We start from the raw sequence: 27,889 nt of genomic DNA on the forward strand, positions 1-27,889 counted from the left end.
CGATATTACTTGCTCACACGCGTCATAGCGAAGGCAAGAACAGCTTCTATGTGAGTGATCATGAGCTCGCAGCTATTTCAGAAAAAGTGCATCGTTTTGTGAACATTATTCGACAGACTCGGGGAAAAATAAAGAATTTACGTAAAACTTTTGAAAGAGTTTCAGAAGTTTTATAGGTCCTTTGAAAATGAAATACTGGTGTTTGCTTTAGTAGTGAAAATTGCAGACATAAAAAACGCAATGGCCCTATTTTATTTATTATTTTAGTCACATGTATGGAAATCACCGGGTGCTGAATAATGTTTGCTGCATTTTTTGGATGAATATGGATATGCTTTTTTACGTACAGGGCAAATTATACTCTTGAAAGCTTTTCATGTTATATGTTATTTTGTTACGTATTTAAATTTAATTATTTATTTCAAAAGTTAATTTATTCATTAATTTTAATTATTTTAAATTTTATAATATTAATAATATTTAACAATTTAGTGACCATTAATGAAATACTCAATTCTTTTGTTATACACACCATAAGTTTATTCAGTTTTGATAACAGTTTCAGGAAAATAGATTCTAAGTATTTCTGGTGCTAAATGGAAATTTCTGATTAAAAATTATTTATTAGAATTTTTTATTTTTAATAATTCAGTACTTATGAGGTTTGAATATTCACTAGATTATTCTCTATCGTCAGAATGCGATCTCACGATTTTGCGACACTGTTGTTTTCTTGAACGATACTGTAACGTTTACGTTTGTCGTTTACGTTTGTCGATTACGTTTGTCGAACTTAAATTCAATTCTTAAATAAAGAAAGATTATTTAATGTAGACAGAACAGGAGAGAGTTCACTAACACCCATACCCCATCCAATGTTTGGCTTTTCAAAATGACCACAATATATTCATGAAAATCCCTTAGAGAAATGAATTCGAAAATGTGTCATTTTTACTACCACCATCAACTAAAGCTCTTCTTGTGTAGGCAGATTTTAGTTACTGCAAATATGCATGTCCTACAGGCACTACTACCAATGTCTGAAGAGGATATTCTATATAGACAGCTTTTAAGTATCAACTGTTATTAATATTTCAGGAGGATCTTCTGTATAGAGATATTTTTAGTGTAACCATTCTGTAAAAACATATGCATAAACTTCCATGCCATGTCTGGTATTAAATTTTGGGTGCAGCACTATGAGCAGTCAAATAGCCCTGACTGTAATACTGTCTGGGGTGTGATCTGATGAAAGGAAATTTATAGATCTTTTGAAAGGTTCATGATAGGAAAAGAAGGATGTTATTAATCCTGCAAATACTCTATGATTTTATTGCAAACCGTATCTGTATTTATTTATTCTATTTCTCAGCTAGGCATATAACCGTTTGTTACTACATGCTGCTGTAATATCTGCTTCTTCCCATTCTCTCTTAAATGTTATAATCAAAAAGTATCAGGAATTTTCCCATAAAATAGATTTCAATTTATTGAACAACATTTATCGCATTGTGTTTCATCTCCAAATACAATGCACTCATGTTAACGTTTTGTTTCCTTACCTTGCAACATACTTTAAAGTCGGTTTGTAAAATTCCTTCGGAATTCGTAGCGAATTTTCTGCTATTGCGTAATCAAACTCAAACTTATAACAATGAAGTGGCAGTTTTAAACTTGAAAATAAGAAAAAGTCACATCGTGCCGTATCAAGTGACTATACAGTCACAAAGCCTTACAGAGGCTGTTCGCACATTTTTAGACGATTTTGGTAAGCGGTAATAAAAAATCGTTTGTTGCAAAAGAAGTAATTGCAATTGTACTATGTTTTAAAGAGTCAAAATTATCGTCTATGGCTTGAAAAATTTGTTTTTATTCAAAATGGCGAATTTAACAAAGCAGTGGTTCGAAGGCTACATTTACGCTCTTTCCGAAGAGAAATATGCATACTCCGTTATCCAAAAATGTCATGGTTTTGTGATATCTAAAGCGTCGATAGGTAATATCATCAACAAGAAAGGAAATAAAAAACGTCAAATTGGAGCCTCAAGTGGGACAAAAATTCCAAACAAGTATCCAAGGAAAAACGGAAATCTTCGACTATTGCAAAGGTACGTTGTTTAATGTTAAAAGAAAATCCAATAGTCAAAGGACAGTTGCAAAATCATTAAAATGCTCGGTGTCCACTGTAAACAAAATGATAAACGTTGATTTAAATCTTAAGAAAGCGAAAAAACGCAATGTGCATCGTCTTCTTCCAAAGCATATCGTTGAACGCAAGACACACTGCAAAGTTCTATGAGAAACACTTATCCAAAGAAAAATGGAAAACAATTGTCACAATAGATGAAGCATGGGTGTATTTAAATGATTGTAACAAAAAAAGAGCCATTTATTATCATAAAAGGGGAGAAAAAATTTTAAGTACATGTTTCAGAGAATCGAAAGAAAGTTTTTCTAAGGGATTCATGATTGTTGCTGGTTTTTCTTGCAAAAAATTTCAAGATTAACTCCAAATACTATCAAGAACATATTTTATCGCCAATTTTTCTGAATGAAATACCATCGCTTTACCCACAGTGCCATCAATCTGTGAGACTCCATCAGGACAAAGCTAGCAGTCACACATCAAAATCCACTGTAAATTTCCTAAACGAAATGGAACAAAAAACTGGTATCAAGGCCATACCCTTCACTGATATCCCTACTAAATCTCCGGATGTGTCACCTATGGATTTTTGTTCTTTCGGACTTTTAAAAACTGCATTATCCAAACGTTGTCCCAAAACCCTAACAGGACTCTGGAAAGCTGTTCGGGAGGAATGGGTTAGAATACCTCTTCTGCCACTTCAAAAGGCGAATTGCGAATATCATGGAAATTGCGGTGTCGAAAAATAGTTCAGAATAAGGGATGTCAAATAGAACATTTAAAACACAAGAATTTTATGTAATTTAGTTTTGGGAATACAATATACATCGTCTAAAAAATGTGTGAACAGCCTCTGTATTTGTGAAACGTTTGGCCAAAAATTATTCAAAAACGTTAAATACTGCAGTTGAAGAAAATAAGTTTATATTTAATATTTCAACTATTTTCACGTTTTCATTTTGATTTTGCTTCATCTTTCAAGCTTTACTCCCTTGATTGTTTGGCTGTTCATGTCTGAGAAGTGTAAACTTTTACTGCATTGCCAGTAGCAAATTTGAAAAAGAACTCAGTTTGAAAAAGCATCTCTTTCACCTCTCAAACACGCTGTTATTTTTGGAAAATATCCAGCAATTTTGGAATAACTCATTTCCTAATTTTACACTGACTGAAAGCTTTTCCACGTTTCTGAAGACAAACATTTCCTTATTACACTGGGCATATTCTGTTTGACTGATATGTTATTTCGTCCGTGGTTAAAGAATGTTCAAGAGGTTGTTTAGAACTATTTCTCATTCTTTAAATAAGATAGTTGGTACTTTGAGAACTGCATCAAAACTATCCAAAAATACTCTGTAAAATATGTATCGCAATCGTTCTGATAAACAGTAGCCTTCATAATTTTTTTACATATGAGAGGGTAAGAGGAATAATTTTTATGTGGTGAAAATAGATTTTAAACCAGTACTCCAGATTCTAAACCTGTAAACCAGATTCTAAACCAGATACGGTAAACATGTTATATAATTTGTAGTAATACATAATTATAATATACATTCACCACAATTCCAAATGAAGTTTTTCTACACATTTCAATTTTTACTTTTATTCCCCATATTCAATTATGAATTATTAATTGTCATAAATCATCAGTATTTGTTATACTTATTATACTAATATTCATTATCACAATACTTAATATTTACTATACTAATACTCAAAAACACAGTTTTTATCTCATTTTCTCTATTACCTCTCAGATTTATTTCATTTTCAAAATAAATAGAAAATTTTAAATATGATCCAAAATTATTATTAACGCTTTAAATTTTAATTACCTCCCTAAATAGAAATGTTTGACAATTTTTGAAATTTATTACTTAGCTTACTTAAATACTTAAACTTAGATTTCTAATACTGTAAAAGTTTTATTTGATATCATTTCCATAAATGCAGCTTTAGATATCTAAATATCAAATTCTTATGAACAATGTTTTATTTAATGAGTATAAAAACATCTCAGGTGTACTAAATGATTACTTCATCGTCATGAAATTTTAAGTATTATGTTGCTATATGTTGAAAAATATGAAATGAATCAACAAAATTAACAAAAGCCAAAATATATGATATCAAAGTAATTACGTTTTCGTTTCATCTGCTATGCGTTAATGTGCGGGAAAGCGAAGTAAGCGAATACTGGCAGTTAAAACAAAAACACATTTCTGTAAAAACTATGATGAAATACTTTTGAAATAGCGGAATGCTGAATCCTTTAAACACTCATTGAAAGACTAGTGATGATTCAGCACATTTTTCACTTCGAAGTAACTTTTAACTCATCGGACATGAGTTACGCAAGTGAGGATTTGAAGATTATGTCAAAACTAAATTATGCATCAGAGATCGCATTCAAGAACGAAGCAGCTGTAAGATTAAACAGATTTTTTTTTATTTCCGTTCACAAACCTTTCGGGCAAGCAGAGGCAAAGGGTATTCTAACTTAGTTAGGAGTTATTCTTCAATTTAGCAGTTTTTGTAGTAACGCAGAACATGATTTACAAACTGACTGAACTTAAATAATGGAGTGGCAATGCATAAGAGGTGTTATCGAATGTGACGTGTGCAAGATAAAATCTTGGTTGAAAATGACTTAGCTTTGGTTAAGCTTTATTCTGATTGGTTAATTATAAGTTTAGATTTGCAGATTAGATATTAGTATTGGTCGAAGTGTGATGTAAGTATATGCATCATTTATGTTATGTAAAAGTTACGCGAGAATGATTAATTTTGAACTGATGCAACTGAGAGCGATAATAAACAGTTACTGTTTTTAGGACAAGAAGAGAAAGTAACCGGATTAAAATGGAGAGTTAATGGTGTATGGTGGTGTATTTTTTTACGGCAAAGCACACTAGGGCTATCTGCCAAAGGGGAGGGATGCCTTTCGTGGAGGACTTTCTAAGGGAAACTGGCTCGTATACACGTTACACATGGGGAAAACCACGAAAACACCCATGCAGCCAGCCCGTTCGCGGGATTCGAACCTCGGACCGAACTACCAGTGTTCAACGACTTTACCGCTCGGCCGCTGGTGGGCTAAGGAGAGTTAATGGAATGTTTAAAATCATAGAAGTTTGATTTATGTATTTTTTATCTCACATATATACAGACAACTTTTCATTTACGTGAATTCAGATTTGTATGTAAATGTATTCACGAAATAATTTCCTTTTTTTCAAATCTGATCATGAGGGAAAATAAAAAAAGCAATTAATCTGAAGAGCTTAAAAAGAAGTAAGAATTACAAGGAATAATAAACTAACAAGATTTGAATTTTCCCTTAAAACTGTGTACCGAAATAGTTTTATTACCTTTAATTTTAAAACTTTGTACCGAAATAGTTAATTACCTTTAATTTTAAAACTGAACCGAAATAGTTAATTGCTTTTAATTTTCGGATTTTTTTGTTTTAATGTTTAATGTGCGAAAGGATATTATGATACAAATGAGAGTACCTGCTCATGGAATTAAAACACTGTCTCAATGAAAACTGTAGGAATATACTTCCAATTTTTGTAATATAATTAGAAAACTTTTAAATCTAAATCCTTAGAAATAAGGTTTCTGTTTAATTTCCGTTTGCATTCCGAATAAACTCATATTTAATTCTCTAGAAGAATTTAATTCGTCTACTCAGTAGAGATTATTGTTAACTGCATAATGCATTGCTGGCATATGACAACAGGGATGTGTACCCTCGTACTGTATATTAATGGCTGTTTACAATTAAGAGAGATTCTAGACCATATTATGCGTAAAGTGCTCCTTTGTGAATAATAACCTTGGCATATTCCGGCAGTATCGACAGAAATGTAAATGGTCGATTCCCAAGCTTCGTATGATTGTTTGTGCCAAATATTACGATATTTCGCGTCTACGGTTACGATTAACAGAAGAGAATCTGTTAACCCTCTTCAATACTCAAACCTTGTTTGATATTTGAATGCAGTGCGCTTGAAGTAAGTAACTAAAACGATGCAACATTAAATGGGGTAGGTTGGAACTGTAAATATAATACTTTCAGCAATTGAATTATGTATAAGATTTTATGTGTTTCACGTTTAAATGCTTTAATATGAAAATTAAATTTAGGACATAAATTTTCGCCAAAGGTGTATTGTATTTAGCTTTTGCAGAGTATTAATGTTTAAAATGTTAATCTGGCACTGAAGTTTGCTAATGTAGTGCAAAAAAAATTTCTATTTAAATTTATTTTGTATTTGTTATTGTATTCCTCTAAAGATTTTATATATAAATAGAAAGCTGTAGAAAGTTGAATAATTAGTCTAATAGGTAAGCTTGCAGTCCAGAGCGAATTTTGGAAATCTGTAATTGCAAATGTATGAGTACTAATTCCGACGTTCAGTATATCTTCACATTATTTAATTCAGTAGAATGTGATTTATGTTTATAAACTGCTAAGACAATAAAAAGATAACATTATAGTTATGTATAAAATTGTTAGTCAGTATGTCTGAGTACAGATACTGAATCTAAGAAATACAACACTGATTATTTACTGTAGATTCAACACTGATCTCAAGAATGATCATTGATCCACAATAGGTACATGCACAGATAAAAGTATAGGAGATACAAGCGATGTATTAGCTGGTAATGCTTCCACATGCTAATTAAGTACTTTTGCAAGCTTTATAAGAATTTACAAAGAAAGGTTAAACGAAATGAACAGCTGAAGCTTTCCAAAAGATCTAGTGTTTATGTAGTATTGCAGTACATCGTGTAGTCTCACCGTACACTTCAAGCACAGTATTAATAAAAAATTATGATTTTGGACATTTAGTTTACAATATAATTTCAATACAATATGAAATTCACGAATTAAACTGAGAACATCTGTTTTAATGTAACAAAAATAACAGATGAGTATAATAAGTAATAGATAAACATAAGGAGATAAATATAATAAGTACGCTTAGACACACCAGACCTCGATAACAATGTATGTAAGTTCAATCTACACCTAATGTAGTGGTTTAAAACTTTAGTGTAATCTGGACAACTTAACTCTAATCTTCATGTATACGTATAGATTCCTTTGCAATCATTTCATTTAAATTAATCTAAGATAGTTATCTAGCCTTTTAAACATTTCTCATTCATCCCTTAACAGCTAAAAATAAAAATATTCAATCTTAAAAACTATCATTACAATACTTAATGCATATTCATAACCCAATACACTAGTAGTTTTGAAATATTCAGTTACACTTTGCAATAACCGTACATAGTTGCTTTAACATTCGTTACAAAAGATCGCCAACAATTCAAAGCTTCTTATAAACAAAACAATGATGACGTCACTTGAGGTAAAACTAAAATTACATAGCAACATCTACGCATAATATGAAATCAAACTGACTTTTCAGATTTGGAGGGAAAAAAATTCACTTACCTTTTTTCTTCTTTCAAAGTTCGACATTCTCTTGGCTAGGAAATCATCCCACGCCCAATATCTGTTCAACTGTGGAACTCTGAGTCTTCTTTGTGGCCAATCTTCTGAGTCTGGTTGTTAATCCTTCCTCTTCGTTCCTCATCAGCGAATCTCCCGGCCTTCCTTCCACGTTGCGTAATACCGGACCTTTCTTTCTGGCCTGAAGATTTCGCCATTTTCCATGGCCTCGCTTCGTTGTGAAGCCGTCAGTTTAACTAGCCACATGAACCTTGAGCTTCTGCGGGCAGGAACGTTGATAACGCTTGACCTTTTGACTCTTTGCCAGAAACGGTTTCTCACCAAACTTTCGGAGTTTCCTCTTTCGCCGATTTCTTTATTGCTTTCTTTGGCTGTTTTTGCCTTTTTTGCCTTTTCTCTCTAGTTGCCTCCACCTTAGGTTTCTTTTGACGCTACTCTGCAGTTTAAGTTGCCCTTCTCCGGGACGTAAACTCTTGAAGTTCCTACAGTACTGGTACTAGATTCATTACCAGTTTCCTGCAACAAATCTATAACTATTGACATATCATTACGGTCGTAATAGGGTTTAACCTGGTCCATATTTGCCACATTTTGTTGCCTATTTTTGTCTCTGAGATAGAGAGTCTTTCTTCGAATTTTCTCAAGTATAAATAAGCCTTTAAATGTCGGTGAAAATTTACCTACCTTGTTTTCTTGAGCACACGACAATGCGTGTGCTCATAGTTTTCACTTTGAGGATTTTATGGCCGACCTTATAGTCCACCAGCCTTATCGTAATATTTCTGCTGCCCCCTTGCCTGCAAGCCTTTTATAGTCTCGTTAATAATCTTTTGAATGGCTTTAATTTTAAATTCCGCCTTTCTATCCAGTACGGAAAATAGCTTGTCCAAGGAAGTTAACACTTTTTTCTCGGGAAAAAGCTCAATAGGCGTTTTACTAGAAGTATCATATTTTGCTGTTCTACGAGCAAAAGCTAGGTTTATTGATACAGTCATCCAAACGACTATGGTAAATTTTCAAGAACTATGAAGAATTTTGACTACATTTTTAATTACTCGTTCCGCCGTATTAGATTACGGACAATACGGAACTATCCTTAAATGACTTGTGCCAAGCCCTGCGCATAAAGTCTCGAAATTTTGACTTAGGAATTGCTTCTCATTATCTGATATTACTTTTAGTGTTACCCCATATTTTAATAAACTGTAATTATTTAAGAACGAATCAGAGAAGGTTTTTGCGAAAGCTGTTTTGAGGGGAACTATCTTTACCCACTTAGAAAAATGTCCATGGTAACAAGCAAGTATCTATTTTTATTTATTTAACTTCGTGTGTATGTGTCCAATAAGTCGATCTCTACCAATTCATTAGGGAAGGTGGTCTTCAGGCTATTTAAGTACCCAGACGGAATATAATTAATATCATTAGTTAATTGACACATATGGCATGATCTGCCGTACGCACTCACAAATTTCTGCAATTGCAGTAAATATACGCCCCTCGCGGACTCTTTAAACTATCTTTTTCATGCCAAGATAGCCTGAAATAGGCGAATCATGCAATTCCTTTAAAATATTTAGTCATAAAGTAGCAAAGATAACTGATCTTAACTCATAGTTTTCATTAGTTGTTTTGGTATAGAACAATAATTTATCAATGAGTTCGCAGAGCGCGGCTCTATTTCTAATTGCTTCAATATCCATATGTTGAATGTTTTGGGGATCTTTGAGCTTAGCAAAAATATTTTTAAACTCGCTGTCTCTTTTCAATTCCGCGATAATTGTGAGTCAGTTGTCTGTGAGGTCAACATAGCACATTTCCTTGTGTTCCCCTCCTTATATAGCTTTATTCTAGGTAACGCATCAGCAACAATATTTTCTTTTCCCGGTAGAAAATTTTCCTGTAAAAAACTTAAATTTCAAACAATTTCGCTGAAAGCTGCCATGCGGCGAAAAGTATCGTAATATGAATGCTTATCTTATTTGACTCATGTTTTTCAAATACGTGTATCGGCTGTGCTGTAGTACCGCTCACTATTGTATTATCTGTAAAGTATGGTTCTATGTGGATTTAAATTACGACAAACGGGCTGCCTACTTGGGATTTTTCTTGATTTTCCTTATGTGTAACATGAATGCGAGGCAATTTTCCTTATACATCGCGTGTTTTCGTCTGATGGTGCCTATCGGCTCTTGAGGAATTTAATATTTTTATTCCTTTATTTCGATAGCAAACTAAAATATTATGCTTGTTAAAGCTTTTTTTTTTTTTTTTCCTGTTGTATACGTTTGTCAATAAACTATTTTTAATTCAGTAACTTTTATTTAGAAATATTTTTAAAATACGAACATTATAAAGCAATGGGCATAATTTACGTTTAAAGTTATAACAGCGTAAAAAGTTGAACAGATTTGTAAGTATTCAAGTGTGTTATTGGAACAAATTTTTAATACTGCACGAGATAAAATAGTCGTTACTTTTCCGTTATGCCCCTACCAGGCTTTCTGGCCTCTGTGATAGAGAAGAGAAACACATGCCAAGATCCAATGATAGCACCATCCGGGGACTATGTGTATAAGTATATGTGTGTGTAGACAAAACTAATTAAACACACACACTGATAGATTACGATAATACCTCCAAAATGCATGGCAGGGACATAACTGAATAGTATCAAATAAATCTAATAACAAAATGTAACAACATTATTACAAAACACCTGCCGCTTGAACACCAACTTCCAAGCAGCCGTTTCTTTGTTATTTGGGAAAATGGTCATTGCGATTATTTTTTTTTTTTTTTCTATAAGTGACTTCACTAAAAATTCAAAGAAATCATGCTTTAAACGATAATAAAATCAGCAGACGACTAGGTTCCTTAGTATACTATATTATAGCATAAACAAACATGATTTTCTGCGAGCAAACATAAACCTGGAACATTTATATCCTTCACAAGTAATATATGCTACAGTTGTATGTGTAATAGAAATATAAAAGAAATATAAGGTACATTTTGTTTGTTCTCTACTTTTCAAGCATATTTAGTTTTAAAACGATAATATATAACATGCAAAGGAATTTGAAATTAAAAAGGGAAATTTTATTTGATGCACATTTTATTTTTCTATTCCTTTAGCATCGTCTAGAATTTTAAATAAAAGTAGATTTTCCTTATTTCTGTACCATTATATTGAAAAAGCATTTTATGGTTTTTAGGTATACATTCACCTTTTTAAAAACGAAAAAATATTTTTTGTCATGCAAGGAATATAAAATTACGGTTGTGTGTGAACACGCACATAAAATTATTTATTTTTGAAGAAAATTAGATACCAATGAAAAGTCTTTTTAACTTTATGCGAAAATAAAAATATTTTATGTTGAATGTATTTTTATGCAATGGCAGGAAATAGATTTTATTTTATGTAAAAAAAAATTGCATCTAATCGCATACTGAACTCATACTGAATTTAAACGCTGAATGTATGCTAAGCTTAATATTAAACTACCATAAAAAGAAAGAGTGATGTTTAATTATAACAGTAGATGGTGATATTTATAAATATATCAGCTCGAGAAAGCGAAGTTTGTCCTTGTTTTTGATTGATGATGCCATCTGTATTTGTTCCCCTTTAGTGAATGGATTCTTTTACTTCAGTTTCTCCCTCTTTCCTCAATTTGATATCTATTCATAATTTTTAAAAGAATGATGCATTTTAAATTGTGACATATTTTAGAAAAAATATGGATTAAAATTAATGTTGGTAAGAAAGTAAAATAGTAATTAGAAATGTTCTTTTGAGTTGTTTTCTTAATAGCAAAATAAGTAAATACCTATTAATGTCTGCAACAAGTATTAATGCTTACACCACTATAGTATCTGAAACGGTTTCCCTTGTTTCTGGATAGGTTTTGTATTAAAATTTAGATAAATAATAATCCAATCATTTGGAGAAAAGACTGAAAAGCAACACTGATCTTTCTTTCTTCTTAACTGTTAAGCATTTCTCTGGAAAGAAAGAAATTTATCAATTTTACAGAAATATTGTGATAAAAGAGAAATTCATTTAAGAGAGATTTCACAAGATATAAAATTAAATATATAGCTTGGCTATTTAATGAAAGAAGTAAAGTATTTTATTGATCAGTTATTGTGGTGTGCGGAAAAAATGTCACCCGGAAAAAAGGGAAACGGAAAGAATGTCCCCGGAAAATAAGGAACGGAAAAAATGTCACCCGGAAAAAAAAGGAACTCTAAAATCTCACCAAGTAATGTCGCCGATTGGAGTTGGGAAAACCTGCCAAACGGGCAGGGATATAGCGGGTTCTCTTGAGGGAGGTTTTAAGGGTAAGACGTTGAGCTGGCTGCAGCTGAGCAAGGTCATTTCGATAGCAGGTTTTTCCAACTTGCCTGCGGGAAAATCGTATGTTCTCCCCCGTGGTTTGCTTCACCCGTTTCCTTTAGGAAACCGACCCACGTCACCCGGAAGGAAAGCATTCACGGGGAGCAAATGTTTCTCCTCTGTTAAATAATGATTGCCGGCCTTGAAACTAAATCTTATCCATCCCTAACTGGAAGCTAAAAGTTTGTTCACATTAAAGTGTTGATAAATGACGAATTGTCAGTAAGGACGGCACGCGAAAGCTGCTTGTTTCTAGGACTAAATAGCTTAATAATTTGACAAACTGTAAAAATTTAAACAGAACTATTGGCGTATTATAGTCTGTTACTTTGTATTACGGTTTAACGAATCTAGCAATAATATTATATTATGCATTCCTTTATTATTTAATCTATGCGTTATATGAAATATAATTTTCTAAATACTAACGATTTATCATCAGTTAATTTATAAAACAACAGATATTTTATAGTATCAACATTTTTTTCACTTTAACGGTTTTATTATTAGCTTTTCTTCTTCTTCTTCAAGTCCAAAGATACTTTGTTCCTGGAGGACTATTCTTTTCGTTTTGCGATTTTGCGTTGAATCACTATAAACGGCGAATCACTTTTCAAACTGTTGCCACCAAATGTTAAAGTCATGCATTATATCTGATAAAATTAAATAATGAAAAATCTGCATAAATGTATGCATATTTCTCGCATTGTGATAAAACAACGGTACATAGAGCCATCGAATTTTGAATGACGTAATCCTCCTGCGAATATGTGCATCTGGAAGCCCAAATTTGAAATTTGTTTCATTATCTATTTCATATTTTGTAAAACTTTAACGAATTTTTGATTAACAAACTCAACGATTTAAAAGCGAGGAATTGCAACACTATATGAAAAAAAAAAATATTTCCAGCGCTCGGAACTGTGTATCTTAAATTCTAAAGATATGCTCATTTTAAAATTAGCCCACCAGCGTCCGAGCGGTAAAGTCGCTGAACACTGGTAGCTCGGTCAGAGGTTCCAATCCCGTGAACGGGCTGGCTGCATAGGCGTTTTCGTGGTTTTTTCCCCATGTGTAACGTGTATACGAGACAGTTTCCCTTAGAAAGTTCTCCATGAAGGCATCCCTCCCTTTAGGTAGACAGCCCTCGTGCGCTTTACCATAATTGAATAATCCTAATCCATACATGTATCTAGTTGATTTTTGGTATTCTGTGAATATCATCACCCTAGAAAGATGATATTCAGTTCAAGTGTTTGTTTATACCTATAGAATTGACGGTCACTTTTGGAAGTGATCGTCTTAGGGAGATGGTCGCCAATCGTTTATGGGCTACTAGATGGTTGGGCTACTAGATGGTCCGGCTCTGAGTGGATTACGCATTGGTGCATTGTAAAATGTATTAAATCCCCTCTAAGACGATCATACATGTTTCTGATTATTTTGGTCTTTGGTGGAAGTAGTCGTCTTAGAGAGATAATGCTCGGCACAAATGTTAATTTCTACTCTGGGAAATTCTTTTGGAAGAGGTCGCCATAAGAGGGTTCATTGCATGTTAAATGTTTAAATACAGATCACGTGGTTATAGGATTCATTTTAATTAGATTTTAAAATTTTAGTAAAATAAAAAATCTGAAAGGTTTCAGATTTTAAATTTCGTCCAAAGGGGCCTTTTTTTAACATTTTGTGTGTTACCTTTATTTATTAAATATCATGTTCTTCGCACTTAAACCATAAAATTCAGTTCAAAGCAGTATCGCAAAATAATTTTTAATTGAGCACATTTTTAGAATTTCCGATTCACAGTCTCACGCGCTGGAGATAAAAATGTTTTTTTGTCCAACGCTGCCATGGCTCGCTTTGAAATTCTTGAGTTTTTTAATCAAAAATTCATTAACGTTTTACAAAATATAAAATCGATAATAAAACAAATTCCAAATTTCAAATTTGGGCTTCCAATTGCCCATATTCGCAGTAGGATTACGTCATTCCAAACTCGATGGCTCTAGGTACCGTTGTTTTGTCACAATACTTGGTGGCAACAGTTTGAAAATTGAAACCGACATTCAAACTGATTCGACGCAAAATCGCAAAATGAAAACAATAGTCCCTCAGGGACTAATAATTTTGAAATAAACCTCTTAATTTTAATAACCTTGGTATTCTTGTTTTCAAACTCAAGTGCAAAATTAAACAATTTTTTCCTGTGCAGATACGTTACATTTAATTAAAACCAAATGAGAAAAAAAATTATGCGAAAATTAATTAGCTAAAAAATGTAGTCCTATTCTTATCGCAAACCGTAACTTGAAATTGCATCTACAACTGTTTCTTATACCAAAGCTAAGGAGGAATTCGTTTTCTGTTATGCGTCAATCAATGTTTCACTAACCCGCAGCTTAAAGCTATAATTACATGCGGTGCGAGGAGAGTAATTACTAAAGACCTGACAATGACCGACGCTGGACAACCCGCCTTCTCCGTTGGCTTCCATCGCGAAAGCTTCTCCCGCTAAACATCCCTCTATTTTTAACCTTAACGGAGAAAACAGCAGCTAGCAAATCTTACTTCTACTCGCACATGTTTCCGGTAATTCGAAGTTACGGTTGTTGAGATAAAACTTTTATCACCCAGCTTGGCGATCTTTCTAACATGCCTTATATTTCCCATTGCAAACGAAGGGTGACATTTTTTCCGTTCCTTATTTTCCGGGGACATTCTTTCCGTTTCCCTTTTTTCCGGGTGACATTTTTTCCTACAACCATAAAATTTCGGCCAGTTTTATTTGCTGAAATTCTTATACTCCTCAAGAGATAAAGGGAATTCAGACAAGTTAATAAAAAAAAACTTTAAAAATGCTTGTTATTTTGTCTGTAATAAGGTGTATGTCAGCTTACTATTAAATGTATGAGAATTAGGATTGGATTACGGAAAAGCACGCGAACGCTATCTGCTTAAGGGGATGGATGTTTTCGTGTAAACATTTTTTAAGAGAAAATTGCTCGCATTTACGTTCCTGGCGGAAAACTCAACATGTAATCAACCCGTTCTTCGGGTTTGATTGGATTAATTTTGTTTGCTTCCTGAATTACATCAAAGCACACAACAATTACCTGTATAAAAGAAGGGATACCTTTGCGGAGGACTTTCTAAGGGAATCTGGCTTGCATTTACGTTACACAAAAACCATGAATCCAACCTGGATTCAAACCCGAGCGAGCTACAAGTGTTCAGCAACCTTTACCGCTCTACTGAAGGGCCCGTAAAAAAAACTGATAAAGAAAAAGTATTGAAATAACCGGTTTAATTTACTAACCTATATTTCTCAATCGACAGTACATAAATTACGCATATGAGGGGATTATTTGTGAATAAATAAACTGCATTGCACTTTTCTCCACTATTTCATATTTCGATGGAATTATTGCATTTCAAAGTTATTTCTCATGAATTAATTTTGCTCCATTCATGATTTTTTTATATTTTCAAAGAGAAAATTTCACACTTTAAATAAAAAAATACACGAGAAGATACTTTATGCAAAATTTGGCTTAAACGGTTTTCTTAATTTTGCTTTGAAAATATTCCAGGATAATCGTTTTCATTACTGGAAGAAATATGAAAAACAGATCTACTACATTGTAAGTGTCAACACCCAGTATGTCCTTATTCTTTTGAAAACGTGAAAGATTACTCTTTCTAAAACAAATTAGAAAACATATTATGTGCAAATAGAATATTCGTTGGAAATGAAATAGACTTCAACCTTTGGATATAACGATGGTTTTAGACGAAATTTCTACCTATGAAAAGAAATTGACGTACAATTAATTCTTCATGAACATTTAAAACTGTTCTGAAAAATACTTTTGATGATTGCATGTATAGGCCACAGATTTTTTTTCTCTGCTAACATAAACAAAAGCCAATTTTACAAAGAAAAATTCTCGTTAAAGATATACCTCCTTTGTCTGATAGCCCAATGTAATATTTGTTAAAGTTAACTGATGAAACGCAACCAATGTATCTCGGATTTTCTTTTTATATTATAATAACAAAATTATCGAAAAAAAAACAGATTTAAATCTCTGTTATTGTCATGTAAAGCTTTATTATTGCTGTAAGTTCATCTCAAAATCTAATTGTATTGAATCTCATTCTAATCATCTAATGTAATAATAATTATTATTATTATTTCATTAAATTACTCATTACCATTATTTTGTTAATGAAAATATGTTATTAAAAATCGCATTCCATCCTGCAGACTTACAAAGCTAGTTCGTATTTATTATATTTTGTAAAATTTTGTTTTCGTTTTCTAATTTCTAGTAACAAAGTTAAAAAATTCACAAATTATTTACGAGATTGATCAGAAATAGTGAGTGAAATATAAATATTGCATACATTTTGTTCTAAATAAATAGTGCACTGGATATGCATCCAGTACTGCATATTTATTTATGCACTATTTATTTAGAACTTCATTTAAATGAAAGCAAAATAACCATCGAAAAAAACCCAAATCTAGCAACCCATCTAACTATGGCGTCCGACAAACATGTAAATTTTATTGCATCTATCATACCTCCATGGCATCTATAGAGGGGGACTAACGACTTTTCTCATTAGGAAATTGTCAAAGAGGGGACAAAACTGTTCCGGTCTGAAGGCTGTATTATGAGAATTTCGGTCCGGTTTTAGAGGGTTAATACAAAAGTCATAGTGGCAGAAGAACAGGAGGAAATATAAACAAATTGCCATCGAGTGTTTGGGAAAGTCATATATGTTAAAGATGGTGATGCAAATATGATCCTCAAACAAAGTGAGAAAGGGCGATTTGGTAAGGTCTAGAATCCTGAAAAGGTGAAACGGAACTCATCGTAAACAAAGATAATGGTGATTGCATTTATTCACGTAAGAGGTGTAGTGCACAATAAATTTAAAATTCAAAGACAGACAACAAACTGCGACATGTACAGAATGGGAACTGAAACATTTACTTCAGGCCATTTAACGCTGTGGATTTGACTTATGTGTATCTGAACAAGAACTGGTGTACTATAGGGGGATATCTGGACAAGGAAAACATATGTTTGCCTCTTTCTTATCCTCAGTATTCGCCCCATCCACCATTATGTTATTTCGCCTTGTTTTCATGTGTGAAAATGCCGCGGAAAGAAAAGCAATATGAAGAAATTGCAGCAGTTTGAAAATGCTTTGGAAATATTTTAGTAGAGGTTTTCATTGCCTGCTTCTAGAAACTCCAGAAACGGCGGCAGCTGTGTATATTAACAAAAACTGGAATTTCACTCAATATCGAGGTGTATATACAACCTAGGGTACTAAAAAGAGCTTACGGTGTATTAAAAAGGTCTCTTATCACCATACTAAAATATTCTTTCATATGATGCTGAAAAACGTTCCCGTACATTTATAGGTGGAATTAACAGAAATTCAGTAAGACGCAATTCTAAAGCAATAATTCAGTCTATCATACATAATAAGTAATAATATCCCCGAATTTAACAAATATTTGCCTCCGCTGTTCTCAAGAATCCGAAAATTTGTATCCTACTCGATTTACATGTACGGTCAGCCTTTCTTACTGTCGAGAAGGAACAAGCCGCCAGTGATATCCATCTTAACAAACATTCAGCTGACCTCTATCTTGAAAACTATTAGTGGGAACAATATGTCTGCCGACATTCAAAAAAGGCTGGTTATATGAAAAAGATGCCAGGTGCAGAAAAAGAAACAATGCGTATCTATCTACTAAGAGGAGTTCGTTATATTTCTTTTATTTTTTACTGAAGTGTTAGGGAAAAAATGCGGCATTAGGTAAGATTCTATGTATTTACTTACTTTTTAAATACATCATCAAGTACGAAAATGGCATTTATCAAGTATAAAAATGGCATTATGTTTTTCTTTTGGCGTGGACTGTTGTATTCTGGTGACTATTTTGCTCTCTTGAGGCGCTGAGTCTGACATTTCTGATTTAAAGAAACATGTAGGGTCGCTTTTTTTCTAGAAGTGAAAGATTCTGAAATATAGGCCGAAAACTTTTCATTAAAATGAATGAAATAAAATAAATAAATAATAGAGAAGGAAGTTACTTATGTAGCGCCATCTTTCGAATAAAACAGACATGTAAGGGCTAAAAATGCCGAGAAAATTTCTTTTTTTTTCCCCAGTTGCGGGCTCAAGCCTTCTATTTACGTTGGCCACTACTAAGGCTAAAAGCGGTGTCACCTAATCAGTGGGCCACCGTTGCCGCTTATGAGGGGACGCACAAATACATCCATGCCTTTTCCGGGATTCGAACCTGGGCTCTTCGGTACGGTGGTTAAGAGTCAACCACCCTCCCGTCTTGGGGACGCGAGAAAAGGTTATTTGGGAAAATTATTGTTTAAGCTTCTTCGTTTCACACAATTTTGGCGTACATCGCAGAATGTTGTTGCTTTGGGAAGAGGAAGAATCAAATTTCAATGTTGTTCCTCGGAATAAAACGTTTTCTGCAAAACCTATTTCTGTTTGCCTATTTAAGATTAAATTTACAGAAAGTTTCAAACGATTTCTTCCTCTAAGATGCATTATTTATGCATATTATTATTATTATCATGCATATTATTTAATTCATTAAGTATCGAAGTAAAATTCTGGCATCAGCATGTTGTTTCTTTATTTTAAATTTGCATATTTAGTTCCTAAAAGTGCACTTAAGGAAATATCGGCAAAAGCAGAGAAAAAGGTAAAGCGTCTTCCCAGAACTGTTCCGCACGAAATACCAAATAAAACGCTTCGGCAATTTCAAATATGCGTGACTTTACAGTTCAGGTAAAGTTTTCATGAAAAGCAGACTTCAAGTTTTATTGGTTTTTATTTTATGCGAATAAAGAATTCCATGTTGGCTGTATCAGAGATAATATCTCAAATGAGTTAAATCTATTTGTTGTCTGTGAAATGATTCACCATAAAATGCTAGCACACAACAACAACACAACACTTTTTATTTCATTTCACAAAATCCATTTAACTGTCACCCGCAGCTACCACAGCATGCAGAAATTTATCTGTTCTTCCTAATATTCCATCGCGTTTCCCAAAGCCGAATAAATAAACAGCAAGTGGTACTTCGGGACCGGCACAATTGTTTATGAGAGCTGCTTCTCTCTATGTCACGGAAGAAGCGGCTGGCCCGATAAAGTATGAAACATGACTTCTAATAAGGCCTCCGGAACGGGCCGTTCATCAATCCCGAACAAGGGCCGCCTTCTGCGAATGACAACGCACTTCGTTTTCCGCCTGGATAACGACGCTGAAGATGAAAATCAGGTCCAAGGCACTAATAGCGCGCTGGCGCCAATCGCCGTCATTTGTCGCGCACCCGGTTTCATTACGCTTTCCAAGGGCAAAAAAATTGATCGATTTTGGCTTCTTTCTTTTTTAAAGCAGCTGGAATTGCGCACAACAGGACTTAAATCCCATTTTTTATCTGTGATTTTTTTTCGAGAAGGAGATATAGGTTTGTTTCGGGAAGGAATTCTGTCGCGTATCGTTATTCAATGCAATCATTCCTTTCTCTTTCCGTATTTTTGCATCATGTTTTCATTAAATTCTCGTATTAATTTAGATATCTCTTTTTCTAAATTAGTTGCCCAAGCAAATTGCTTTTCATCTCTTTCGAGCAGGATTTGTATACATTTGAAAACAAGGTCCAATACAGTTCAAAAGAGAACATCGAAATAATTGTTTAACAAAATTATGGATTAAAACTCAAAGTTTTACTTCGTAGAAATGGATTGAATTTAAGTAATTATACATATATCTCCGTCATATATAAAATTCCATTTCCTTTAAGAATTCACTACAGGGAATTCTTTTAGAATTCATTCTGCATGTGAGTAAGGATTTATCTTAATATCTTGACGAAAGAATTTTTCATTATTATTACTACATTTGTCGGAACAAATAGCAAGTATTTTTCATTAGAAAGCTTATTCTGTAATTAAGAGGATATAATAACTGTTCTTTTGATTTCGTTTTCATAGATACTGAAACTGAGCTCTCGCAACATAATATAATGGAAATAATTAGCTCAATATGGGTATACCATATACATTTTTAACACAAAAATAAAAGGAATATGGTGTATTATTTACCATACTTAGTAAATAGAATAAATAATGTATTTCAGTATTCCTTGAGCGTTAAAAAGTGAATTTCAACTTATCCATATTAAGATCTTACCAACGTTTGAGTTTATAGCATTAAAATATTTGATCTTTTTTACAGTTCTTTAATGAAAAGAAAGCTTGCTTTTATTTCTTAGATATTAATAAATTTATGATTTAAAGTAATGCTCATATATAGTATATGTATGTTTATTTAAAACTATTTTATATTCTTATAAAGTATTTTAATTATAAAGTATTTTATTTAAGTAATATTAATTAAGCATATAAATTAATTAATTATATTATTATAAAGCATATTAATTCATTATAAAGCATACCTGTCGCATTTTAAATTAATAACTTCTTTAGATTGAATAATATTATAACGTTTAATTTATTGTTTAAAGGAATTTATATTGATATTTTCTTCTCTTTTTGCTTTTCAGATTCCAGATTAAACGAATTACCAGTCCATTCACTAAAAGGACATGCAACTAAAACATGGAATTTTACATTGCTTTATATACTTTACTTCTCTAAAATAAAAGAACTATGAATTCAGAAATTCGTCAGTTCAATCATCTGGCAAGAAATATAATTTCAAGTAAATATTGGACATGGAGATACATATTATCCAGTTGAAACTTCAGGGAAATTTTCAGCTTTTGGACAAGAAGTAAGCACAAACTTAAGACAAAAAGAAAAATTGCTCTGATTAAAGCTTATATTAAATATCTCTTCTAAATATGTCGTCTACAAACTCCAGTGGTAAATCGCATGAGAATTTACTGAGTCCGAGGCCAAAATGTCGAACAGAACCTGTTCCTGTGGAAGTTGGCTACCATTTCAACAGAGCTACAGCTCAGACTCGAATAAAACCCATAGCATCACAAAATCACATGCATTCTTATGGAACAGAAAATACTATTGGTGCATCCGAGTCGTTGACATCGGTTCAAACCGAGAGACAACTTCTGAAAAATATGATCGTTTTAGGCCTGGGTTTCGTGTTTACATTCAGCGCCTTAACTGCTCTTCAGAGCTTGCAGAGTTCATTATTCTTGGAAACTGTTCTTGGATTGCACTCATTGAGTGTCCTTTACGGATTAGCCGCATTTTCATGTCTATACGGTCCGATTTTCGTCCAGAAACTGACACCAAATTGGACAGTTGTTCTCTCATTCGTCCTAATCGCACTTTATATCTCTACCTTCTTCTACCCAAGACCTTATACCTTATTACCGAGTGCTGTGCTTCTTGGACTGTCATTTGGGCCATTATTTTGTGCACAAACTACGTTTTTGATGCAGCTAGTATCAAGAATGGCATATCTGACAAATGGCATAAGAGACAAAGTACAGCAGAGATATTTAAGACTATTCTACTTTTTTTACAACTCTAGTCGCATTTGGGGACATTTAGCTACTGCACTCTTACTTAGATATGGTGGAGATGTCTACGTTTTCTCAACAAGGCCACAATATCCACGATTCCACGCAACAGGACCGCATTTCCCGATGGTGGACCTGCATATGTCACCGTCATTGTATGCAACTGTGGCCAGACCCAGTCTGTGCACCTTGGACCACATCACAGAAGACCAAATATTTCGAAGTCCTGCATCTTATGTCTTTTATGTGCCATCCAATCTTTATCTGATGCTGATTTCTGTTTATCTTGGTTTAGCGTTTTTGGGTCTTGCCACTGTTACCACTTTACTGGACAAGTTTGACTTATACGTATCACAGGACCCATTGGAACAACCGCCAATCCTTCTCAGCTTTAGAAAAGTAGTGTTGTCTTTGATAGATCCTCAACTGCGCTTGATGTTTCCACTTATACTATTTATTGGATTAGAGCAGGGATTCATGATTGCTGATTTTACAAGGGTAAGTTTCCAGCGTTTTTTTATTAATTATTTATGGAAATCAACATAATATTTTTAAACGTATAATATATTTGAAGATTCGCTGTATAAAATGTAACATTCTGAAACATGACTGAGATTAAAACACATCATGGATTTAATGCATTCTCTCGCTCTTTTAATGAAATATTTAAGTCACATCTTTTCCTTCCCAAAATATTGACTTAAAAAATATAGAATTGCACGTTTAAGTATTTTTTAGTAACATCTTTTGAATGTCAGTGATTATCGAATAGCAAATGCACTAGAAAATTTAAATGAACGTCGATAGTCTTTATTGTTTAAATTTGAAATTCGAAACTATGTTTCAATATATAATTTTCTTATTTTTTTTAAATGAAGAGGACAATTTATTAAAATGTTAATAGATATGTAAGCATTAAGAACTTTTAAAAATAGTAAACCAAAGTACTCTTGTAACGAACTGTGTTGGATTGAATGTCTTATGTAATATGTCTTATGTAATATGCATTATCCATTCTAAACTCACTGGCAGCAGCCTTTTAATAACCAGAAATTGACGACAATGCTTTCAGTGCCCTTTGCAGTACCGCACTTATGAAAAATTGCAAATAACCTTTGGATTATTTATCTACTAACCTGCCTACTTATTTACTTATTTTAATAGTATATGTATACTTCAAAATAATTTTATAACCAAAATGAATATGCTCAAAGTTTAAAGCAGTTACGTATTTTGTTTTATTTTAAAAATTGAAGTAACTTATAACATAGAATATGTCCATTATTTGTTCCGTAAGACATTTGATTCTGTATTTTAACTTCATTTTTTTCAGTTTTCTTACTGCCTTTTTTATTCAGGTTTTCTTACTACATTTTTTATTCAGGTTCTATGATATTTGGAATAAAGATTTTTTAAAAATTCTCTCTTTCATTCCACAACCCTTCTTTCTTACGTTCGATAATTTCTATTAATAGTCTTTTATGAATTAAATATTTTAAAGCTTCCTCCTTTAAATGTTATCATAGACTTGAAAGGTCTTTGCCTTGTCTAAATAGTTTACTACTATTACATTTGAAATAATAGGTGTTTATATTATTTAAGTATTACAACGGTTGTAATTTTCATAAAGCTTTCGTATATTATTTTTACAACTAGATGTGATTGGGTTTGTGCATCATAAAGTGGTTTCGTTTCGTCCTGTTTAATAATTTAGTGGTAGAGGGAAGAAGTGCTTGAAATTCTCTTTACTCAAAACTGAACTGAAGGTCAAATTTGGTCAAAACTGAGATGAAGGTTAAGCAGGTAGTCTCCTGTATTTTATATAAATTAAATAATCCAATTCAATTTTGATTTTTCTCCAGTTGGCTATCTTTGTATTCTTATACAGCATATTTTCATATTCCGTTTATATATTTGTTGACAATGCGTGTGACACGCTACGACATCTGGATCTTATAAGTATTTAAAATTTTTTACTTTATCTTTTGATGCGTTATGCGTATTTTTATTTCTTCATTTTATTCAGGTTCTTATTTTGCGTTTATTAGGATTATGAAACTTGCTATTCATTTCAGAAGCTTCAAGTATTCTCCTTTATATTTATTTTTTGTTATTCAAGGTAGAGGTAGTCAAATAGCTTCATATTTTCTGCCACCCTTAGCAAGATTAATAAACTGTTGTAATATCTCCTTCTCCTTCTTATTTATTGTCGAATTCCTGATGCGTATTTACTTGCGCATGTTTTATAAAATTGTTTCAAGAAAATTTTGAATTTGTGAATAATTTTCCTAAAAATGCCTTTCTTGCTTCGGAAGAGGATCCGTACTCTTTGTAATATTTATTACAATTTAAGATTTAAAGTCATAACAATTTTGTAAAAACGCACTCAATATTTTATTTTAAATTTTATTTCCGTACTGTTTGTTGTATTTATTATGCTTCGGTTTTGTTCGATCAGTTACTCAGTTTTGCAAGCGTTAATTTGAAAACTTATTAATATCATATCGAAATAATAAATATTTATTATATACGCACACACACACACATATATATATATACAGAGAGAGAGAACGAGAAGATAGAGATAAATGCATAGAATAAATATAAATTCAGAGTGGGTATTTTCCAACAGAAGGGCTAAAATTAGAACAATTGAATGAAAAATGTTTTGGAAAATAAAATTGAAATACAAATAAATTAACACAAAAATAAACAAAATTCGCATAAAGTTAAATAACAGTTGATAATTTTTTTTTTGGTCTTTGTCAAAGGTTAACTTTATTCGTAAGGGTTAATTTGTAATTATTAATTTAATTTTAAGGTTTAATTTGTAGTTGTTTATTTATTTTTAAAAAATTAATTATAAAGATAGATTTTTAAGAGTTTATTTAAATTTATTTAATAGCAATTATTAATTACATTTTGAATATTTTTAAACTAAATATTGGCAAAACAAAATATTACGCAATCCTAGGCATCTAAGTCTTTTACTGATCTTCGTGTATACAGATATTGGCTCCTTTTAATTTAAAGTATTATATTATATAAATATATATATATTTTATTTTATAGGTATTTCATTGAAGATATCTGTAAAATATTACGAGTTATAGAGCTTTTAATCTCATGAGCGCAAGAGGAGTTTTTTGAAATTCCTGTTTCATTTGCTTAATACTTGTGTTATATGAAGAGGTCTAAAATTTTTAAAACCAAGTAACGAGACAAAGTTGGTCATGTTGTACAGACCTTACGTTATTTCGAAGCAGGAGGCGTGAAAAATGAGCAACGCCCTCGCCGAGACTCGAACCACAGAGTTCCCGAATATGCGCCGAACGTGCTGACCACTACACTACGACGACATGCTAAGAAGGCGGGAGAAACACCTTCAAATATATCAGCTTTAGTTAGCTTTGTTTATATAATAACCTTTATCGATATCTAGTGTGTCATACAACAAAATACCTCTTTTCTAAAGATACAAAACGGTTTTAACATCGGCCTATTTTTTCTTGGGAAGGTAACTATAAACTTGAATTCACTCTGTGGAATATGATTGAGTTATATATCTGGCTGACTAACTCACGAATGCCTTACAGAAAATTTTCTTTTCACACTTTGTAAAGTTTCTCAAGTTCTAACATTTTCGGGAAGAATAAACTACAGTTCAGCCAGAAAAATACCGTCACGTGAGCTGAAAATGGATCACAGTTATGTTGGAGTAATGGCTTTACACACGCTCAGATTCCGTTCGTTTCCGGGAGTAGAAACTCAATACCACAAAACAGATTACCCAATCTCGGAAGTATAGGAGAGTTTATTTTTTTTTCTTTCGTAAATTGGATGTTTTCTTTATATTTTAGACTTTCTCTTACAGTGAAAATCCAGAAAGTTGTCATATTCTTTCGGTTTCAGCTCCGGAAAGATAAAATTAAGCAGACAGTTTTGTTACAAATTCGTTTTCACTTAGGTAAAATTGCAGTATAAATGTATCATTTCTTCAGGAAAAGCATGAAACGATGAAAGTTTTGAAAATGAAATGAGGATATAAATACTTGTCGTTAGTAGTTAAATATTTAATCTAAACGGGTAATGCAGACGTAAATGTTTAGTAGTTAAATATTTTATAATTTAAACGTGTTAGAACTTCAACAGTGATTTAGCAAAGGACGTACCAACCTAGCATGAACTGCCATTTAATTACTTTTCTTTGCCAAAATTCAGCTTAGTTGAAGTAACTGTAGTTTGATATGCTACTAAAAACTTGAATTCAATCAAATGTTTACGCATGCTTAAATTAGAAACTAATCTATCACTTAGTTTAGTTATTTACACTGTTCGTCAGCAGAATTGCTGCACCATGAGAGAGAGCAGGTTATCTGCAGATACACTGTTTGTCGGGAAAATGTGATTTAAACTAAACCTATTTCCTGTGAATTTTTATTACATCTTTGAAAACTGGAAATAATAGAGTTTAAATCAGAAAATGATAAGTTTTTGCAATTTAACATAATTCCAGATATCTCTTCTTTCAGTCTTACGTGAGTTGCGCCTTGGGCCTGGAAGCGGTTGGGTACACTATGCTGTGCACGGGAGCTATGACTACCTTGGGTTCAATTGCTGCTCATCAGTTCTTCAAGCATATCAAGCGTATGACAATCATGGTCGCTGCTCTTATATGTCATATTGGTCTTCTTATGGTCTTATGGTTGTGGACGCCGGTGAGAGACGACGTAGCAGTTTTTTATGTCATTGCCGCTGGTTGGGGATTGTGCAATGCTGTCTGGGAGACTTTGACAACTAGTAAGTTGAAAATTTGTACATTATTATTGAAAGCAGGATAAAATATCAAAAAACGTTCCATTGTCTTTAACATGATTCTTATCAAACAGTAAGATTTTAAAAAATGTTTACGAAATTGCATACCATAATATATTCTCAATATGAATTTTAAACTTCGAAATGAAATGGTGTTAGAACTATACGTGTGAAATAATTGGGATAATTAGAAAATTCTCATTATTGAAACCTACTATACATATCATGTCTCATAATACTTCTCAATCATTAGTGTATATGAGTATTCATTGCACAGCGTATATTTATTTAGCTCTTGTAAAAGATTTTGAACACGTGCTAGTTTATTATAACGGGTAAGAATTAATAATAAGAGGTTTGGTATATAATATGTATAAATATGTCAAAGAAAGTCATGCGAAGTAAAACAGTAGATTCAAAGAAGTAAAACAGCAAAATCCTTAATTTGCATATAACACTCATAACAACTTTAAGCAGATATTTCTGTGTTAGTATGTAACACTTAAAAATTTATGAAGATATTTGTGTGTGAATAAATACTTAATTAAGTACCAAAAATACTTAAGACCAAAAATGGTCTTTACATTTATTATTTTAATGGCCTTTACATTTATTAGTAGCAAGCGTATTTTTGTAGTTTTACAGAACTAAGTATGCACTTATTTTTACTTCTTATATGTAGAGAAATAAGGTGTAGAGTTGCGCGCCTCCAACTTGCACGCAACCAAGAGGTGACTGTTGAAACTGGAAAATAGACAGAGTCTTGCTAAAGGTTTAAGTCCCTTTTTATTCAACTTAAGAAATTACAATTGCGTGCTCTTGACGCTCACAAACTACGCCGACCCGGCGGTAAAATAAAATTAAGAACCTGAAAAGAAATAATAACAAGACTCTAACTACGAGGCTCTCTAAACGTAACTAACCTCACCGCGTTTTACAATACCGCTGCTAATTCAGCAAACTTTGAATATCACGTTGAACGATTAACAATTCTCCGAGGCAAGCACACAGGCCGAAACGCGGGGTTCTTCAATTTCTGGCTAACTACCTCCGCGCTCGTGAAGTAAGAACAGCACACCTCGAACTCGTTTCCATTCTATTTAACTCAGAATACTTCCGCTGATAATTTGAATCCTTGCGCGTTCTACTAAAATTTACATACTCTGGATTAGCAGTTCCAGGGGAAAGTAAGGCTTGACAGGAAAGATAGTTTAAACTTAAAATAAATGTTAGTTAAAACAAATATAAACCCTACAAAAGAATGAGGAGAAAAAGAAAATAATATTTAATTTTATTACGTGTTATTAAAACGTAGCAAAGCTAAAACAGCTCAAAATAAGAGAGAAAGAAGAATACGTCATTTATTTCTGATATTTGGGAGTGATATTAATATTTGATTTTCTTCAGTTATTAATGTTTATAATTGGGAATATTGAAACAATTATTTACGTGACCTAT

The 27,889-nt window shown here is 32.6% G+C and overlaps 1 protein-coding gene across 3 annotated transcripts in view; it reads left to right on the forward strand.

Annotated features, from left to right (window-relative positions):
* LOC118181872 (N-acetylglucosamine transporter UNC93A-like) overlaps positions 1-27,889 on the forward strand; it is a 214,623-nt gene that overhangs the window by 120,324 nt on the left and 66,410 nt on the right. For all 3 annotated transcript variants that reach the window (XM_035351100.2, XM_085819135.1, XM_085819134.1), the window contains exons 3-4: positions 20,672-22,114; positions 26,149-26,416. In XM_035351100.2, coding sequence (XP_035206991.1) covers positions 20,972-22,114; positions 26,149-26,416 — 1,411 coding nt within the window. In that variant the 5' untranslated portion in view covers positions 20,672-20,971. The remainder of the gene's footprint in view (positions 1-20,671; positions 22,115-26,148; positions 26,417-27,889) is intronic.

The sequence above is a fragment of the Stegodyphus dumicola genome, chromosome 6 (genome assembly GCF_044657685.1).
Source record: "Stegodyphus dumicola isolate Sdum_Otavi_A_Nest chromosome 6, ASM4465768v1".
Lineage (NCBI taxonomy): Eukaryota > Metazoa > Arthropoda > Arachnida > Araneae > Eresidae > Stegodyphus > Stegodyphus dumicola.